Source organism: Trichomycterus rosablanca, chromosome 3 (assembly GCF_030014385.1).
Source record: "Trichomycterus rosablanca isolate fTriRos1 chromosome 3, fTriRos1.hap1, whole genome shotgun sequence".
Classification (NCBI taxonomy): domain Eukaryota; kingdom Metazoa; phylum Chordata; class Actinopteri; order Siluriformes; family Trichomycteridae; genus Trichomycterus; species Trichomycterus rosablanca.
The window spans coordinates 55,084,434-55,102,362 of NC_085990.1; the positions used below are offsets into that span (position 1 = coordinate 55,084,434).

The 17,929-nt window shown below is 38.0% G+C and overlaps 1 protein-coding gene across 1 annotated transcript in view; it reads left to right on the forward strand.

The window, feature by feature from the left end:
• Positions 1 to 8,726: 8,726 nt before the first annotated feature.
• The window catches only part of LOC134309978 (NACHT, LRR and PYD domains-containing protein 3-like), a 259,037-nt gene continuing 249,834 nt past the window's right edge, over positions 8,727 to 17,929 (forward strand). Inside the window, exons 1-6 of the mRNA XM_062991482.1 lie at positions 8,727 to 8,791; positions 8,924 to 9,044; positions 10,731 to 10,784; positions 11,595 to 11,793; positions 12,198 to 13,989; positions 16,877 to 17,050. Coding sequence (XP_062847552.1) covers positions 8,742 to 8,791; positions 8,924 to 9,044; positions 10,731 to 10,784; positions 11,595 to 11,793; positions 12,198 to 13,989; positions 16,877 to 17,050 — 2,390 coding nt within the window. The 5' untranslated portion in view covers positions 8,727 to 8,741. The remainder of the gene's footprint in view (positions 8,792 to 8,923; positions 9,045 to 10,730; positions 10,785 to 11,594; positions 11,794 to 12,197; positions 13,990 to 16,876; positions 17,051 to 17,929) is intronic.

Genomic DNA, 17,929 nt, shown 5'->3' on the forward strand with positions numbered 1-17,929 from the left:
AAAAGAACACAAAGGCCCGTCTCACATTTGCCAAAAAACATCTTGATAATAGACTTTTGGGAAAATATTCTGTGGACTGATGAGACAAAAGTGGAACTTTTTGGAAGGTGTGCGGGACGTTACATCTGGCGTGAAACTAACACAGCATTTCAGAAAAAGAACATCATACTGACAGTGAAACATGGTGGTGCTGGTGTGATGGTCTGGGGCTGCTTTGCTGCCTGAGGACCTGGACGACTTGCTGTAATTGATGGAACCATGAATTCTGCTCTCTACCAGAAAATCCTGAAGGAGAATGTCCGACTTGAATCCGATTTAGATGCTGTGGCATGATCTTAAACAGGCCGTTCATGCTGGAAAACCCTTGAATGTGGCTGAATTAAAACAATTCTGCAAAGAAGAGTGAGCCAAAATTCCTCCACAGAGATGTGAAAGACTCATTGCCAGTTACCACAAATGCTTGATTGCAGTTGTTGCTGCCAAGGGCAGCACAAACAGTTATTAGGTTTAGGGGCAATTACTTTTTCACATAGAGTCAGGTTGGTTTGGATAGCTTTTTTCACTTGATAAATGAAATCATCATTGAAAAACTGCATTTTGTATCACTCAGGTTCTCTTTGTCTGATGAAATTTGTTTATCATCTGAAAAATGTAAGTATGACAAAAAAGCAAAAACCAAAGAAATCTGTAGGGGGCAAATACTTTTTCACAGCACTGTATGTAGTAAGTAAGAGACAATGATGTGTGTATAAAATAGATTGACATTAATAAATGAAATAACAGTTTTGAATTAAATCAACCAAAAAATAACATTGTGCCAAAAAAAATAGATTTCAAGAGATTCAAGAGTTTTATTGTCATGTGCATAAAAGAACCAGCAGTTACTCTGTACAATAAAATTCTTACTTTGTTCGTCCTCTAAACGTCAATATAAGTATTATACATAACAAAAATTAAACTGATAGAATAAAAGCGTAGTATAAAAATGTTTATATTCAATGAATAAAGCATACAAATATATCAGCATTTTAAATTATTTTAAGGTGCAAATTATGCAAAGCAGCAGTCAATGTGATGTACAATTGTATGTTGTATGATGAGGTTTAATGTTCATGAGGTGGGTTGTGTATGTGAAAGTCCATGTTTGTTCACAAGTCTGACTGCCTGTGGGTAAAAACTGTTGGTCAGTCTTGTTGTTTTGGTCTTTATGCTTCTAAAACATTTGCCCGATGGTGGAAGATAATAATTTATTAATTATTGTTAAACATTTTTATTAAATAAATTAAAAACGAGGTTTGTAGGTTGTGAGGGACATTAATATGTGTATATAAAATAAAGTTTGACTTTATTATATTAAATCATATCAGAGTTTAATAGATTTATTTATCTACAATAAAAAAAGTATTATGGATTTATTGATCTTAACTATAAATAAAAATAAAAATAAAAGCAGTTTCTATAAAACAAGGTTTGTATGATGTGAGAAACATTAATATGTGTATATAAAAAATAGTTTGGGTTTATTATGTTAAATCATATCAGAGTTTAATAGATTTATCTCTTATATACACTTATTATAAATTTATTGATCTTAACTTAAATTAAAATAAAAATAAAAGCAAAGGCAGTATCTATAAAACAAGGTTTGAAGAATGTGAGGAATATTAATTTGTGTATATAAAAATACTTTGGGTTTATTATATTAAATCATATCAGAGTTTAATAGATTTATCTCTAATACACACTTTTAATGTATTTATTCATTAACTATGAATTAAAATAAAAAAATAAAAATAGTTTCTATAAAACAAGGTTTGTAGGTTGTGAGGAACATTATTATGTGTATATAAAAATTATTTGGGTTTATTATATTAAATCATATCAGAGTTTAATAGATTTATTTATCTTTAATATACAATTATTATAAAATAAAATTACAATAAAAAACAAGGTTTGTAGTGGGTGAGGAACATTCATTGTTTGTATATAAAATACTTTTATTTTAATAAATGAAATTTTGCCAGACTTTAATAAATTTATTCATCTCCAATATACAATTGTCACAGATTTACTGATATTCATTTAGAATCAATATAAAATAAATATTAACTTTAAAGAAATATGGTTTGTAGTAGAAGAGAAACATGGAAGTGTTTGTATAAAATAGTTTGACATTAATCCATCAATACATGACAAGATTTGAATGGATTTATTTCTCTGTAATAAGTGCAGAGTAAATGTTTCCTACGTTTCTCTGTTAGTTTGATGACGCTCTCTAACACGTTAGCTGAAGTGGGAGCTTCATCAGGTTTCATTTGAACCTTTTTTTTAAATAAATACATGTCATCTTAAAATTACCATAAAATAATTTTTGTAGTATGTTGCCTATTTTTATATGTGTAAGAATTCGTAAAATAAGTAGGTGTTAGGTGTTTTTTCAACCATTTATATAGATCAGAATGGCGAATGTCAAACGAATGTTTAATATTAAACTAACTTCATAAAATTTATAAAATAGCATGAATGTATGTATATGTATACATTCATTATATATATATAATTATAAATATATATATATATATATATATATATATATATATTATTACTGTGTGGAGTTTGCATGTTCTCCCCGTGTCTGTGTGGGTTTCCTCCGGGTGCTCCGGCTTCCTCCCACAGTCCAAAGAAGTGAAAAAGAGGTGAACTAGAGAAACAAAATTGTCCATGACTGTGTTTGATGTCACCTTGTGAACTGATGAATCTTGTGTAATGAGTAACTACCGTTAAATGAATGAATGTAACCAAAAGTGTAAAACATGACGTTAAAATTCTAATAAACAAACAAACATTATATTATTATATGTATAGTGTATCATATTATTAGTGTATTATTATGACTTATACAACAGTTAGTTCCGACCTTGCAATCTGATTGGCTGAGAAGCGTTCTAACCGTGATGTTATTCGCGATAACACACTCCCTCTCGTGTTCTATTGCTTAAATATATACAGGCACGTGCACAGACATTTTTGGGGGCAGGTGCTCAAGCCAAAAAAAGGGCACTCATCACCAAAATTATTAATAAAATTAAAAAAAAAAAAAAAAAAAAACACAGTAGGATATTTTACTTATATATTTATTTTGTTAACACAATCAATACACATCTAATCAAATAACTCAAATTATCAAATTGCATAAATAAATGAAAAACAGGCAAAAACAAGGCCATATTGTGCACGCTTTTTACCACACAACTGATACAGTACATCTCCCTCATGTGCTTTACTGCTAGATGGCCTAATCCAGGATAAAAGAGAGCTGCTACCCTGAGCTGCTGCTGTAGTTTCCTTTTCTTACTGCTTTTGTAACCTTTCTTTTCTTGGCATTATGCTGCAAAATTTGTAAATGAGATAAATCAATGTTGTGCATAATAATCAAGAGTGACTTACTGAATCTCCATAAAGGGGAGAACACAGTATACATCATTTTACTGTTTTCTGACAGAGTTGAAGCATTACACTGATAATATACCATTACTAGTGTCAATTTACCTCACCAGACTGTCATGTAGCTCAACTTAAGACCTGCTTTTGATTTTAAATCAGAAACCCACTTTGGGTAGTTAATGTTAACAATGGGCCTATTATTATGCCAATAAAATCAAATAGACAGCTAAATAACATTTTCCTATTTATTCATCATTTTTGTATGCTGATCTATGTCATAGAGCATTATACTTAGCCTTCTACATATATTAGTTTGTAATGTTAATTACCTAGCAAAATTATTCATCATTTGTAAACCTCAACTGTTGAAGTATAAATGCTTGCATGAAAATAACTCTTTTCCTACACGGCGTTTTGGCCAGGATGCCGTAATTATAAAATATTGTATGTTTGTATCTATTTTCAACACTTTACTGTGAGAGCTACTTGACATTTTCCTGCAAAATGTTTGTGCTCATGCTTTTTTTTCTTATATCAAAATAAGTAAGATTTTAAATGAAACAAAACTAGTGAACTTGTCTAATTTGTAAAACAGTAAAACTGTCTTTAAATTCTGTCTGTCTGTCTGTCTGCTGCAGTTTGTCCCTCTCCCTTCATTAAACATGACAAACGTCAGTAAACAGCTGGACAAGGCTTTATAATCACGTATTTCATGACTCATGAGTACAGAACGTGTAGGCTATGTGTTATACATGGATGCTCTTTGTATGAAACACTGTCAGTACCTGTCTGTCTGATGCTGCGGGTCAGAGGAGAAGTGCGTAGCAGCGGTTTGGCCTGGCGCTCAGCACTGCATGAGTGCTAACCGGAGGAGGAGGAGGGAGCTTGTGCGCGCCGCGGATCAGATCGGGGCAGAATTCTCACAAGTAGTAATAATAAATGCCCATCAGATATCAAAACACTTTGGGGGGGGGAATTGATGACAGAGAGGGTAATTTTTGTTTTTAAATATTAATGAATGCAGACAAAAATTGGGTTCCAGCAGATAGGGCACTTTTCTCATCCAGGGCAAAAGGGCAGGTGCTTGAGCACCACTAGGGGTCTATCTGTGCACGTGCCTGCATATAAATACAGGGGTTAGACAAAATAACTGAAACACCTGTCATTTTAGTGTGGGAGGTTTCATGGCTAAATTGGACCAGTCTGGTGGCCAATCTTCATTAATTGCACATTGCACCAGTAAGAGCAGAGTGTGAAGGTTCAATTAGCAGGGTAAGAGCACAGTTTTGCTCAAAATATTGCAATGCACACAACATTATGGGTGACATACCAGAGTTCAAAAGAGGACAAATTGTTGGTGCACGTCTTGCTGGCGCATCTGTGACCAAGACAGCAAGTCTTTGTGATGTATCAAGAGCCACGGTATCCAGGGTAATGTCAGCATACCACCAAGAAGGACAAACCACATCCAACAGGATTAACTGTGGACGCAAGAGGAAGCTGTCTGAAAGGGATGTTCGGGTGCTAACCCGGATTGTATCCAAAAAACATAAAACCACGGCTGCCCAAATCACGGCAGAATTAAATGTGCACCTCAACTCTCCTGTTTCCACCAGAACTGTCCGTCGGGAGCTCCACAGGGTCGATATACACGGCCGGGCTGCTATAGCCAAACCTTTGGTCACTCGTGATGATGCCAAACAACGGTTTCAATGGTGCAAGGAGCGCAAATCTTGGGCTGTGGACAATGTGAAACATGTATTGTTCTCTGATGAGTCCACCTTTACTGTTTTCCCCACATCCGGGAGAGTTACGGTGTGGAGAAGCCCCAAAGAAGCGTACCACCCAGACTGTTGCATGCCCAGAGTGAAGCATGGGGGTGGATCAGTGATGGTTTGGGCTGCCATATCATGGCATTCCCTTGGCCCAATACTTGTGCTAGATGGGCGCGTCACTGCCAAGGACTACCTAACCATTCTGGAGGACCATGTGCATCCAATGGCGGTGCCGTGTATCAGGATGACAATGCACCAATACACACAGCAAGACTGGTGAAAGATTGGTTTGATGAACATGAAAGTGAAGTTGAACATCTCCCATGGCCTGCACAGTCACCAGATCTAAATATTATTGAGCCACTTTGGGGTGTTTTGGAGAAGCGAGTCAGGAAACGTTTTCCTCCACCAGCATCACGTAGTGACCTGGCCACTATCCTGCAAGAAGAATGGCTTAAAATCCCTCTGACCACTGTGCAGGACTTGTATATGTCATTTCCAAGACAAATTGACACTGTATTGGCCGCAAAAGGAGGCCCTACACCATACTAATAAATTATTGTGGTCTAAAACCAGGTGTTTCAGTTATTTTGTCCAACCCCTGTATATGTGTATGTATATGTATGTATGTATGTAAAGTCTACATATCTGAGATGGGAAAATGCGTTTAATTCCTTTTTTTAACCATTTTACCATTTATGCCTGTTGTCGCTAATTTGCAACATAAGTAAATTTATATCTGTTTTATGTGCTATGGACAAATGAACAATCTCCACTTAGTGTAGCATCGGCTTTAAAGCAAAAACACAAATAATTAATTTTTTTATATCATTATGAATAAATTCAGGCATTAAGGGGTTAATAGTTGAATGTAAACCTAGAACATCCAGCTACATTCTCAAAGATAAAAATTCTCGTCCATTTTGTGACATACGCTGCATGAATGAAAAATGTTAAATCACTAAACACAAACATTAAATTGCTTATTACATGGAAACGATTTATTTCATGGTCCATGATGCGGTTAGGTAGTGCCTTAATCATGATCTTACCATCATTCTTAAACTTAACTTACTTTATAAGTATAAACACGTTTTAAATATGATACCTGCAACACACTGAACACAATCAAAGTAAAACATTTATAGAATATTGAAGATACACTGTTATGACACATTCCACACTAAGCAGGTGAGCTGGTAACAGGTGAAAGAATGATTGAGTATAGAAGGAGGATCCACCAAAGGATCAATCGTTGTAATCAAAGATGGGTCGTAGGTTAGTGCCAAATCTTGATTGACAGTTCTATTGGCTCAATATAAAACTGCAAATCATTTAGATGTTTTACCATCTACCATACATAATACTGTTAAAGGATTCAGGAAATCCAGAGAAATCCCAGTCCATGTAGGGCGAGGCTGGAAACCTCGTTGTCCTCGACTCCTCAGACAGCACTGCATGAGAAACCATTACACTACTTTCAGAAATATAGTCACATGGGTTTGGGAGCGCTTCATTTCAGATGAGTTCACATTTTGGCTCATGAATAATGGTCAAGTTCTCAGTACCAACAACAGGATGAACCATCCAGGCTGGTATCAGTGAAAAGTGCAAAAACAAACATCTGTCATAGTACGGTGGTGCATCAGTGCTCATGTGTGACTTGTGTGTAAAAGCAGCACTGATGAGGATACGTGTCATTTTAGAGAGACATAAAATCACATGTTTACCTGAGAGATTCATGATTATTTCAGCAAGATGATGGCAGGTCTCATTCTGCACACATGACAACAGCATCGCTATATAGACACAAAGTTCACCTCCGTCCCAACTTTTCTGCAGGCATTAAATTCTACATTTGTTTACATTTCAAAAATATAATGAGTAAAAACATTAAGCGTTCTAAATAATCACAGATACTTTTGTCTGTGTCCAAAGTACTCCAGTGGTCTACACACAGCCTCGACCTCAAACATATTAAACACCTTTGGAATTGATATGGAATCTAGATTGACTAACTGGCAACAAACTGTCATAGATGCGTTTTTAAATTTAATAGAAGTCCTTCCTAAAACGTAAAGTTTAACAAGGTTACAAAGGAGAAACAAAAGAGCTGCAACTCCACATTAATGTCCAGGGCTTTGGGATGATAAGTGCTCCACATACTTTTCACCATATAGTGTTTTGCTTTCTATAAAATACAACTATTTCATACCCTTATTATGTTAATGATCAAATGTGTAAATAGAATAAAGCAAATGTCCATTTTATAGTGTATAGCAGCCTTTCTCAACTGGGGTGCCGTCTGGCTTCGTCAGGGGTGCCGTCAAAAATATTCTGACGTTACTGACATTGAAAACATCAAAATTTGTCTCACACGCCCCTTTCCCCCATGCTACAACGTCAACGCGGGCCTATAGTGACGGCTCTTTAAAATGAACAAAAGGAACCGAGTCGCGCCTCTGGGAGGCGTTATAATATATATTTAAATTTCTGTGCAGTTAATATCGGCTGTAATTCAACCATTCAGCTTCCATCAGTAGAGGGAATTAATCAGTCAATAAGAGCTGTTTATTGTCAAAATTCAAATCACATTCAGTATCGCGGAGAGAGCAAGCGACACACACACACACACACACACACACACACAGAGAGAGCTCATTACCTCATTAATGTAAATATTATAATTTTTATTGTTATTATTTTGCACTTTTTTTATTAATATTTTATTCTATTTTATATTTTTGCACATGTAACTGTTTTGTATATTTTTGTTCTTTTTTATTGTTATTTTTAATATTTCTCTGTAACTTGCTTTGGCAATACGAATGTCCTTATTTGTCATGCCAATAAAGCTTCTTTTAAGTTTAAGTTTGAGAGCCGTAACCGAGCTATAGAGAAACCATGCAGACAATGAGCAGTGCTAGTGGTATAATGACAAATAATTGAGAAATAAACTTGTTTAGTTGTGTTAAATCTGGTTCTTTCATGGCGCTTATGTTTTAAAGCAGAAACAAACAGTCACATCTCTGTACAAGAGAGGATTTTTCTGAAACTTAATGCAATGCAACCACAGTCTGTCTCTTCTCTATAGTTTTTTGTGTGTTAGCAGTCCGAGGGATGCAGAGTGTAAGTTTTTGAATACATTTTAGACTGGGGTGACTTGAGATTTTGAATACTTTTAAAGGGTGCCGTGACTGAAAAAAGGTTGAGAAACACTGGTTTATAGTCCTCCAGATATTCTGTGATATGAATAACAGGATTGATGTTGGACGTGTCGGCGGCTCTGTGGAGTTTAAGAGGTTAAGTTTGGTTTAGACTCACATTACAGATTGTAGTTTATATCTGATCTTCACAGTGACGTCATCAGATTATTAAAGAGAGAAGAAAGTAAAAGTGTTGTATAATGGAGAACCTGCAAAACAGAAATTCTTCAAATTCTGTTCTTGTTTCAGTTGGATTCAGGGTGAGAGATCAGACCCACCTGAACCCAGCAGTGTGTCCATAAAGAGTGATCGGTCAATGGAAGATCCACCAAAGTTCAGTGACAGAGAGCATTCTACTGATCTGAGGTCAGGATGATTTTAGGAAATGTGACAAAAATCTTTTTATATTATTCAGATTTCCACCTATTATTAGTATTTTATCAGCACAGTTTTAATAATCACATTTTAATCTCCACTGATTTTTCTTCTGTGCTTTAGATCAGAGGAAAGTAAAAGATCAGACTCGCCTGAACCCAGCTGTGTGTCCATGAAGAGTGATCGGTCAATGAAAGATCCCATGAACTTCAGAGAAGGAAATTCTTCTACTGATCTGAGGTCAGCTTGTATTTTCTATTTTATTAAGTTCTTCACAACCAGTCCCACCTGATAAAGTTTGGCAATATGATGATGTTAAACATCTGCTAAATGTTTATTGCTGTTTGCTGTGCAGAATTTACAACCCCAAATCAGAAAAGTTGGGACAGGATGGAAAATGCAAATAAAATAAAAACACAGAGTTTCTTACATTTACTTTGACTTTTTTTTTATGTCAGACAGGATGAACCTGAGATATTTCATCTTTTATCTGCTCAACATCATTTCATTTATTAATAAACATCCATTCCTGCATTCCAGGCCTGCAACACATTCCAAAAAAGTTGGGACAGGGACAATTTGGGGCTAGTAATGAGGTAGAGAAACTAAATAATGATGTGATGTTAAACAGGTGATTGTAATCATGGTTTGGTACAAAAGCAGCATCCAGGAAAGGCTGAGAGTCTCTGATGAGTAAAGATGATCAGAGGATCCAGTTTGTCCACAAATGTGTGAGAAAATGATTAAAATATTTAAAAACAATAAACCTCAATGAAAGATTGGAAGGGATTTGCATGTTCTCCCACTACAGAGCAGAATAACATTAAACCATTCAAGGAATCAGGAGGAATTTCAGTGTGTAAAGGTGGAGGGTGCAGCTTAATCTGAACGCTCGTGATCTTCCATCCCTCAGACGGCATCAAGAACCTCCACTCAACACTAGCTGATATAACCACATGGGTGAGGGATTAGTTTATCAAACCTTTATCAAGCTCTACAATACAGAGTTACTGCACAAATCATACTTAACACTTTACTGTGCAAAAAAGAAGCCTTATGTTAACCATGTCCAGAAGCGGCGTCAACTTCTCTGGGCTTGGAGGCATCTAGGATGGACCATCACACAGTGGAAACATGTATTGTGGTCGGATGAATCAGCATTCCAGGTCTTTTTTGGACTCTGTGTGCTCCGGACCAAAGACGAAAAGGACCGTCCAGACTGTTATCAGCAACAAATCCAAAAGCCAGGGTCTGTCATGGTATGGGGGTGTGTCAGTACCAGGGTGTATCATGGTATGGGGGGGGTGTCAGTACCAGGGTGTATCATGGTATGGGGGTGTGTCAGTACCAGGGTGTATCATGGTATGGGGGTGTGTCAGTACCAGGGTGTATCATGGTATGGGGGTGTGTCAGTGCCCTTGGTAAAGGTCATTTACACTCTGTGATGCAGCATTAATGCAGAAAAGTACATTGAGATCTTAGAGCAACATGTGCTGCCTTCAAGACGTCGTCTTGTCCAGAGACGTCCAGCATTTTTCAACAAGACGATGCAAAACCACCTGCTGCACACAGTACGAAGGTGTGGCTGTGGAAGAAGAGGGTACGGGGACTGGACTGGCCCGCCTGCAGTCCTGACCTGTCCCCAATAGAGAACGTGTGGAGAATTTTGAAACAACAACGACCCCCCCGTACTGCTGCACATCTTAAGGCCTGAAATGCAGGAATGGATTTTTATTAATAAATTAAATTAAGTTGAGCAGATAAAAGATGAAATATCTAAGGTTCATCCTGTCTGACATCCAATTAAAGTCAAAGTCAATGTAAGAAACTGTGTTTTTATTTTATTTGCATTTTCCATGCTGTCCCAACTTTTTCTGATTTGGGGTTGTAGATTGAACTTAATGCTTTGATTGTTTACAGAAAACAAGAGAAATTCAAGAAATCAGAAAGAAGCAGCAGAAATGAGTTGGATTCAGTATTTAAGGTGTGTATCTGAGTCTCTGTGTGGAACTTGTGTGTGATCAGGCACGTCTACAAAATTTTATTCTTTTTGATATTGCAGAAATTTCCACAGTGAAACTATTAGCAGTGACATAATGCTTAATCAAAGAGGATTACAGTTTATGTGGTGTAATAAACAATAACTGATCAGTCATCTACAGTCTACAAACTCATTTAAAGTTTCATAAATGTAATGAGTGATGAAGAAAGATGGTACACAGACTCATCACCAAGCTGATTCTAGACCCAAGAGCAGTGACTGAACATAATCAGAGGCCAAAGGAAACAAATGTTATCTGATGACCTAAGGTGGGATTTGACCCCACAGTATCTCTACGGTGTGAGTTAACCAGGAAACAACCAGCGGTCGTTTAAAGTGACAAACCAGATCACCAAACACACTGATCAGTTCATTAAAACATAATAATTAGGAAACTACAGTGATGTGAGCGCTGTGTTGGAACTGTGATCAAGTATGATACGTTAGTTACATGATCCACCAACATATCACCACACGATCGATCAGTACTTCTATTTCTAAACCTAACTGGATAACCTACTCCTAAAAGTCAGTTTCTTCTAAACAACTGCTAGTTGTCCTGTACACCCCTACACTTTGTTATAGTATTTTAATTAAGGTTCTGGCAGTCTTATAAAGTTTTACCTTTTTAAATTATACTTAATGTTTTAATTAATCCACATTTTACTTTTAGTAGGGAACCAATTATTTTAGAGCTGACTGTACCAGTCTAGGTTTAACATTTTTTATATCTAGTTACTGTAATTTTGTCAGGAGCTGGAGCAGAAAGTCTTCACTCTGTTGAAGAATGAGCTGAATAAATATAAGAAGATACTGAGTCCAGATTACCCAGAATGCGCTGAGGTGAAGGATGAGGAGGATCAATGTAGTTTCAGAGAGGAGGTGCTGAAGATCACACTACATGTCCTGAAGAAGATGAACCAGACAGATTTAGCCAACACACTGCAGACCAGTAAGAGCTGCTGGTTTTATTCCATCACTTCTATTTAAGAAGAACTACAATATAATGTTATTTTTTATTAAAAACTACAATAACTAAAAAAAACCCTGAAAAGTTATCATCATTTACAACATTTGCTATGAAATTGTAGGTGTATAATAGTAAAGTGTGTCGTGCTGGTAGTTAGTTGCTTAATATTCAGTTCAGTTTTGATCTTTCTAATACTAATAAAACATTAATAGCAGCAAACTGATATCAGAACTCTGTCATTAAATCTGATCAGTATGGACTGTTATGTCTGAATAAATCAGTATCTGATAGAGATGATCAGACATATTAGATTAGTAAATAAATTTAGATTTTCTACTCTGGTACATACAGTGAAATATTTATCTTCATGTTCTTCTGTTTATTAGAGCTGGTCTCTGTTTATCAGAAGAACCTCAAAACCAAACTGATAGAGAAATATAAAAGAATTAATGAAGGAATCTCACAGCCTGGATCATCAGTTCTCCTGGATCAGATCTACACTGAGCTCTACATCACAGAGGGTTCGAGTGGAGACGTCAATAATGAACATGAGGTGAGACAGATTGAAACGACATCCAGGAGACCAACAACACAGGAGAAACCCATCAACTGTAACGACCTCTTTAAAGACATGGCCATCAGAACTGTGCTGACTAAAGGAGTTGCTGGAATTGGAAAAACCGTCTCTGTGCAGAAGTTCATTCTGGACTGGGCTGAAGGAAAAGCCAATCAGGACGTTTTCTTCATGTTCCCACTTCCCTTTAGAGAGCTGAATCTGATGAAGGAGGAACATCTCAGTCTGATGGAGCTTCTTCATTATTTTTTTCCAGAATTTAAAAGAATAAAATCAATAAACTGCAGCATCTACAAGATAATTTTTATCTTTGATGGTCTGGATGAGTGTCGACTTCCTCTAAACTTCCAGAACAATGAGACTGTGAGGGATGTAACAGAATCAGCCTCAGTGGATGTGCTGCTGATGAACCTCATCAAGGGGAACCTGCTTCCCTCTGCTCTCCTCTGGATCACCTCTCGACCAGCTGCAGCCAATCAGATCCCTCCTGAGTGTGTAGCCCAGATAACAGAGGTACGAGGTTTCAGTGATCCTCAGAAAGAGGAGTACTTCAGGAAGAGTATCAGTGATGAGGACCTGGCCAGTAAAATCATCAAACACATGAAGTCATCAAGAAGCCTCTACATCATGTGTCACATTCCAATCTTCTGCTGGATTTCAGCCTCTGTTCTAGAGAGAATGCTGGGTGAAGCAGAGGGTGGAGAGATCCCCAAAACTCTGACTCAAATGTTCACCCACTTCCTGATCTTTCAGATCAAACACAAGGAACAAAAGTATCATGGGAAATGTGAACCCGACCTTCATCAGACCAGAGAGATGATACTGGCACTGGGAAAACTGGCTTTCCAACAGCTGGAGAAAGGAAACCTGATCTTCTATGAAGAAGACCTGAGAGAGTGTGGTATTGATGTCAGAGAAGTGTCAGTGTACTCAGGAGTGTGCACCCAGATCTTCAGAGAGGAGTTTGGGTTACACCTGGGGAAGGTCTTCAGCTTTGTTCACCTGAGCGTCCAGGAGTTTCTGGCTGCTTTATTTGCATTTATCTGCTTCATCAGCAAAAATCCAACAGAACAACAAACCACTGATCTGTCTGATCTGTTCACCAAGTCCAGCATGTCTAATTTCCTCAAGAGTGCAGTGGACAAGGCCTTACAGAGTGAAAATGGACAGCTGGACCTTTTCATTCGCTTCCTTCTGGGTCTCTCACTGGAGTCCAATCAGACTCTCTTACGAGACCTACTGACAAAGACAGGAAGTAAATCTCACAGTAAACAGGAAACTGTTAAGTACATCAAGGAGAAGATCAGGAAGAATCCCTCACCAGAGAAATCCATCAATCTGTTCCACTGTCTGAATGAACTGAATGATCATTCTCTGGTGCAGGAGGTCCAGACTTACCTGAATAGAATAAAACCACGTTATGTATTTGATGATTCTGGTTGTCTCAGTGGAACCAGTCTCTCTCCTGCTCAGTGGTCAGCACTGGTGTTTGTGTTGCTGAACTCAGAAGAAGATCTGGAGAAATTTGATTTGAGGAAATATAACAGATCAGATGAATGTCTTCTGAAGCTGCTGCCAGTTGTGAAAGAATCCAGAAGAGCTGAGTAAGTATTTTCATCATTAATATCACAGCAGCAGCATTTTACTGTTATTATAAATGTAGTGCAGCAACATGAAGTGGTTCTGATCCACCTAAACACAACTTATTCTAACTGTGTGTGTGTGTGTGTGTGTGTTTGTGTTTGTGTGTATGTGTCAAATTTTAAAGATAAAAGGAATCCTGGTGAGTCGGTGTGGTAAATTTCATTAGATTCAACATTTTATTTTAAAACCTCAATTTCAAAAAGTTGGGATCCTGTGTAAAATGTAAATAAACATAAAAAAGAATGCAAATTTTATGGACCCACATTTTTATTTACAATAAAACACAGAACACATATTTACATTTTCAGCATTAAGCAGATGGTTTCATCTAAAGTGATTTACATTTGTGACAGTATACAATCTAAGCATTTGAGGGTTAAGAGCATTGTTCAAGGGCAACCTGGCAGTGGTGAGGCTACAAGATCATTTTCCGGCAACCTTCTGATTACTGGACCAGCACCTTAACCTCTAGGATACAGCTGATAGGCTACATATTGGATACTGAAAGATATTTTAGCATTTCATGAAAATTATTTACAAAATGATCAGCAAAACATCTTAAAAAAGTTTGGAGGGGTAGCAAAAGGCTAGAAAATTAAGAAAACAGCTGAGGGAGCAATTAGCAAGTAAGTCACGTGACTGGGTATGAAAAGAGCATTTTAGAGAGTCTCTCATAAGCAAAGATGGACAGAGATTCACCAATCTGTAAAGAACTGCATCTAAAAATTGTGGAACAATTTCATTCAAATGTTCCTCAATGTAAAATTATGACCTCACCATCTACAGTACATAATATCATCATGAAAAGATTCAGAGAATCTGGAGAAATCCCTGTGCACTAGGGACGAGGCTGATGGTCAGTATTGGATGCTTGTGATCTTCGGGCCTTTGAGCAGCACTGCATTAAAACAGGCATGATTCTGTACTGGTAATCACTGCATGGACTCAGAAACACTTCCAGAAATCATCGTCTATAAACTTAATTTGCTGTGCAATTCACAGATGCGAGTTAAAGCTGTATCATGAAGCCATATGTCAACACGACCCAGAAACATCACCATCTTCTCTGGTCCAAAGTTCATTTAAAATAGACTGAAACAAAATGGAAAACTGTTCTGTGGTCAGATTAATCAAAATGAGAAATTCATTATGGAAACCACAGACGCCGTGTTCTGCACACTCAAGAGGGGAGGAAGGGACCATCCAGCTTCTTATCAGCGCTCAGTTTATAAGCCTGCATCTCTGATGGTATGGGGTTGCATCTGGAAAGGCACTATCAAATATTTACTCCCATCCAGATAACGTCTCTTTCAGGGATGGCCTTGTTTATTTTAAATTAAATCAAATCACTGATGTTTGCTGCACCGCAAGTTTTCACTTTATAGTCCGTTACTGTGTTTAATCCCTCCCGCATGCCTCTCACGTTGGTGCTGTTGAACTGCGATTCCACTTTTGCTCTGTACTCGCGTTTGGCTGCTTTGATGGTTTTACGGAGGGCATAGCTGGCTTTTTTATCCTCCTCTGTATTTTCCGATTGAAAAGCAGCAGTACGTTTGTTCAGAGCTGCACGGACCTCACAGTTCAGCCATGGTTTCTGATTCTGATACACACGGATAGTTTTAGTAGGAACAACATCATCTAAGCACTTTCTGATGAATCCAGTAACTGTGTCAGTGTACTCATCAATGTTGTTATTGGACGCTTCTCTGAACATCTCCCAGTCGGTGTCATCAAAACAGTCCTGGAGCATAGAGTCCGATTGGTCCGACCAGTGACGTACCTCCCTGATAGTAGGCGGTTCTCATTTCAGTTTCTGCCTATAGGTAGGCAGAAGCAGGATGAAGGAGTGATCCGATTTGCCGAACGGAGCGCGGGGGAGGGCTTTGTAGGCATTGCAGAAGGGGGTGTAACAATGATCCAGTGTGCGTGTTTTCCGTGTTTTGCAGGTGATATGCTGAAAAAACTTTGCAACTTTGCTAAAGTTTGCTTTGTTAAAGTCCCCAACAACAATAAAAGCGGCCTCAGGACGCGCGGTTTCCTGCTTTTTAATAGCCTCGTACAGTTTCCCAAGTGTCAAGTCCGTATCAGCCTGCGGTGGAATGTACACAGTCGTAACAATGACTCCTGAAATCTCTCTCGGTAGCCACAGCGGTCTGCACGAGATGATGAGATATTCCAGGTCCGGGGAGCAAAAGTAGACATTTCTCTGATCACACTAAGCATTGTTGATCATAAAACATACACCACCTCCTTTACTCTTCCCGGAAAGGTCCTTCGTTCTGTCGGCGCGGTGCACAGACAATCCCGCTGGTTCGATGGCTTGGTCCTGCGTATCCGATGATAACCACGTTTCTGTGAGGCAGATTATACAGCGGTCCCTTGTCTCTTTTTACATTTACATTTTCTGCATTTAGCAGACGCTCTTATCCAGAGCGACTTACAGAAGTGCTTCCATAGTAAACATTTCATTTCTCAAGTTTTAGTAAACAACAAAGAACACAAATCTGCTGAAACCCTGATAGAACCAAAGTTTTTTTTATTATTATTATTATTTTTTTTTTTCTCTTGCTGGAAAGAGATCCGTGCCCTGAGTTTGCCAGCAGTTTGCTCCAGTGTACAGTGTGTGTGTGTGTTATAATCTGACCTCAGTATCTCCAGTGTACAGTGTGTGTGTGTGTGTGTGTGTGTGTGTGTGTGTGAGTGTGAGTGTGAGTGTGTGTGTGTGTGTGTGTGTGTGTGTGAGTGTGAGTGTGTGTGTGTGTGTGTGTGTGTGTGTGTGTGTGAGTGTGAGTGTGAGTGTGTGTGTGTGTGTGTGAATAATCTCATGTTTCATCTTTTCTTTCTCAGGTTGGAATGTTGTTCTCTAACAGATGAAAGTTGTGCAGCTCTGTCCTCAGTTCTCAGTTCAAACTCCTCCAATCTGATAGAACTGAACCTGAGTTTCAATAACCTGCAGGATTCAGGAGTGAAGCTGCTCTCTGCTGCACTGAAGAATCCACACTGTACACTGGAGATACTGAGGTGAGATTATAACACACACACACACACATACACACACACACTATAAACTGGAGCTACTGGGGTGAGATTATAACACACACACACACACACTATAAACTGGAGCTACTGGGGTGAGATTATAACACACACGCACACACACACACACACACACACTGTACACTGGAGATACTGAGGTGAGATTATAACACACACACACACACACACAGTACACTGGAGATACTGAGGTGAGATTATAACACACACACCCACACACTGTAAACTGGAGATACTGAGGTGAGATTATAACACACACACACCCACTGTACACTGGAGATACTGAGGTGAGATTATAACACACACACACACACTATAAACTGGAGCTACTGGGGTGAGATTATAACACACACGCACACACACACACACACACACACACTGTACACTGGAGATACTGAGGTGAGATTATAACACACACACACTATAAACTGGAGATACTGAGGTGAGATTATAACACACAAACACACACACACACTGTAAACTGGAGATACTGAAGTGAGATTATAACACACACACACACACACACACACACACACACTATAAACTGGATCTATCTGTAATAGTTGATTTTCTCACATCATTAACAGGAGCAAAACTTTTTCATCAGTTCTATCAAACTGCAGCTCAATTTCATCAGATATTTCCTGAAGCTCCTCTTTATGATCCAGGTGTGATTCTGATATAGATCCTGTAATGCACCCTCTTCTACTGTCCACAATATTATTGGAGCTTTTCCACACTAACATGCAGTAAAGGTGATAAAATGAAAAACAAAACCTGGATTTACTCACCGTCTTTACTGAGAAACTAAACACCAGGATTTTCTTTCACTAAACAAAGTGAAGA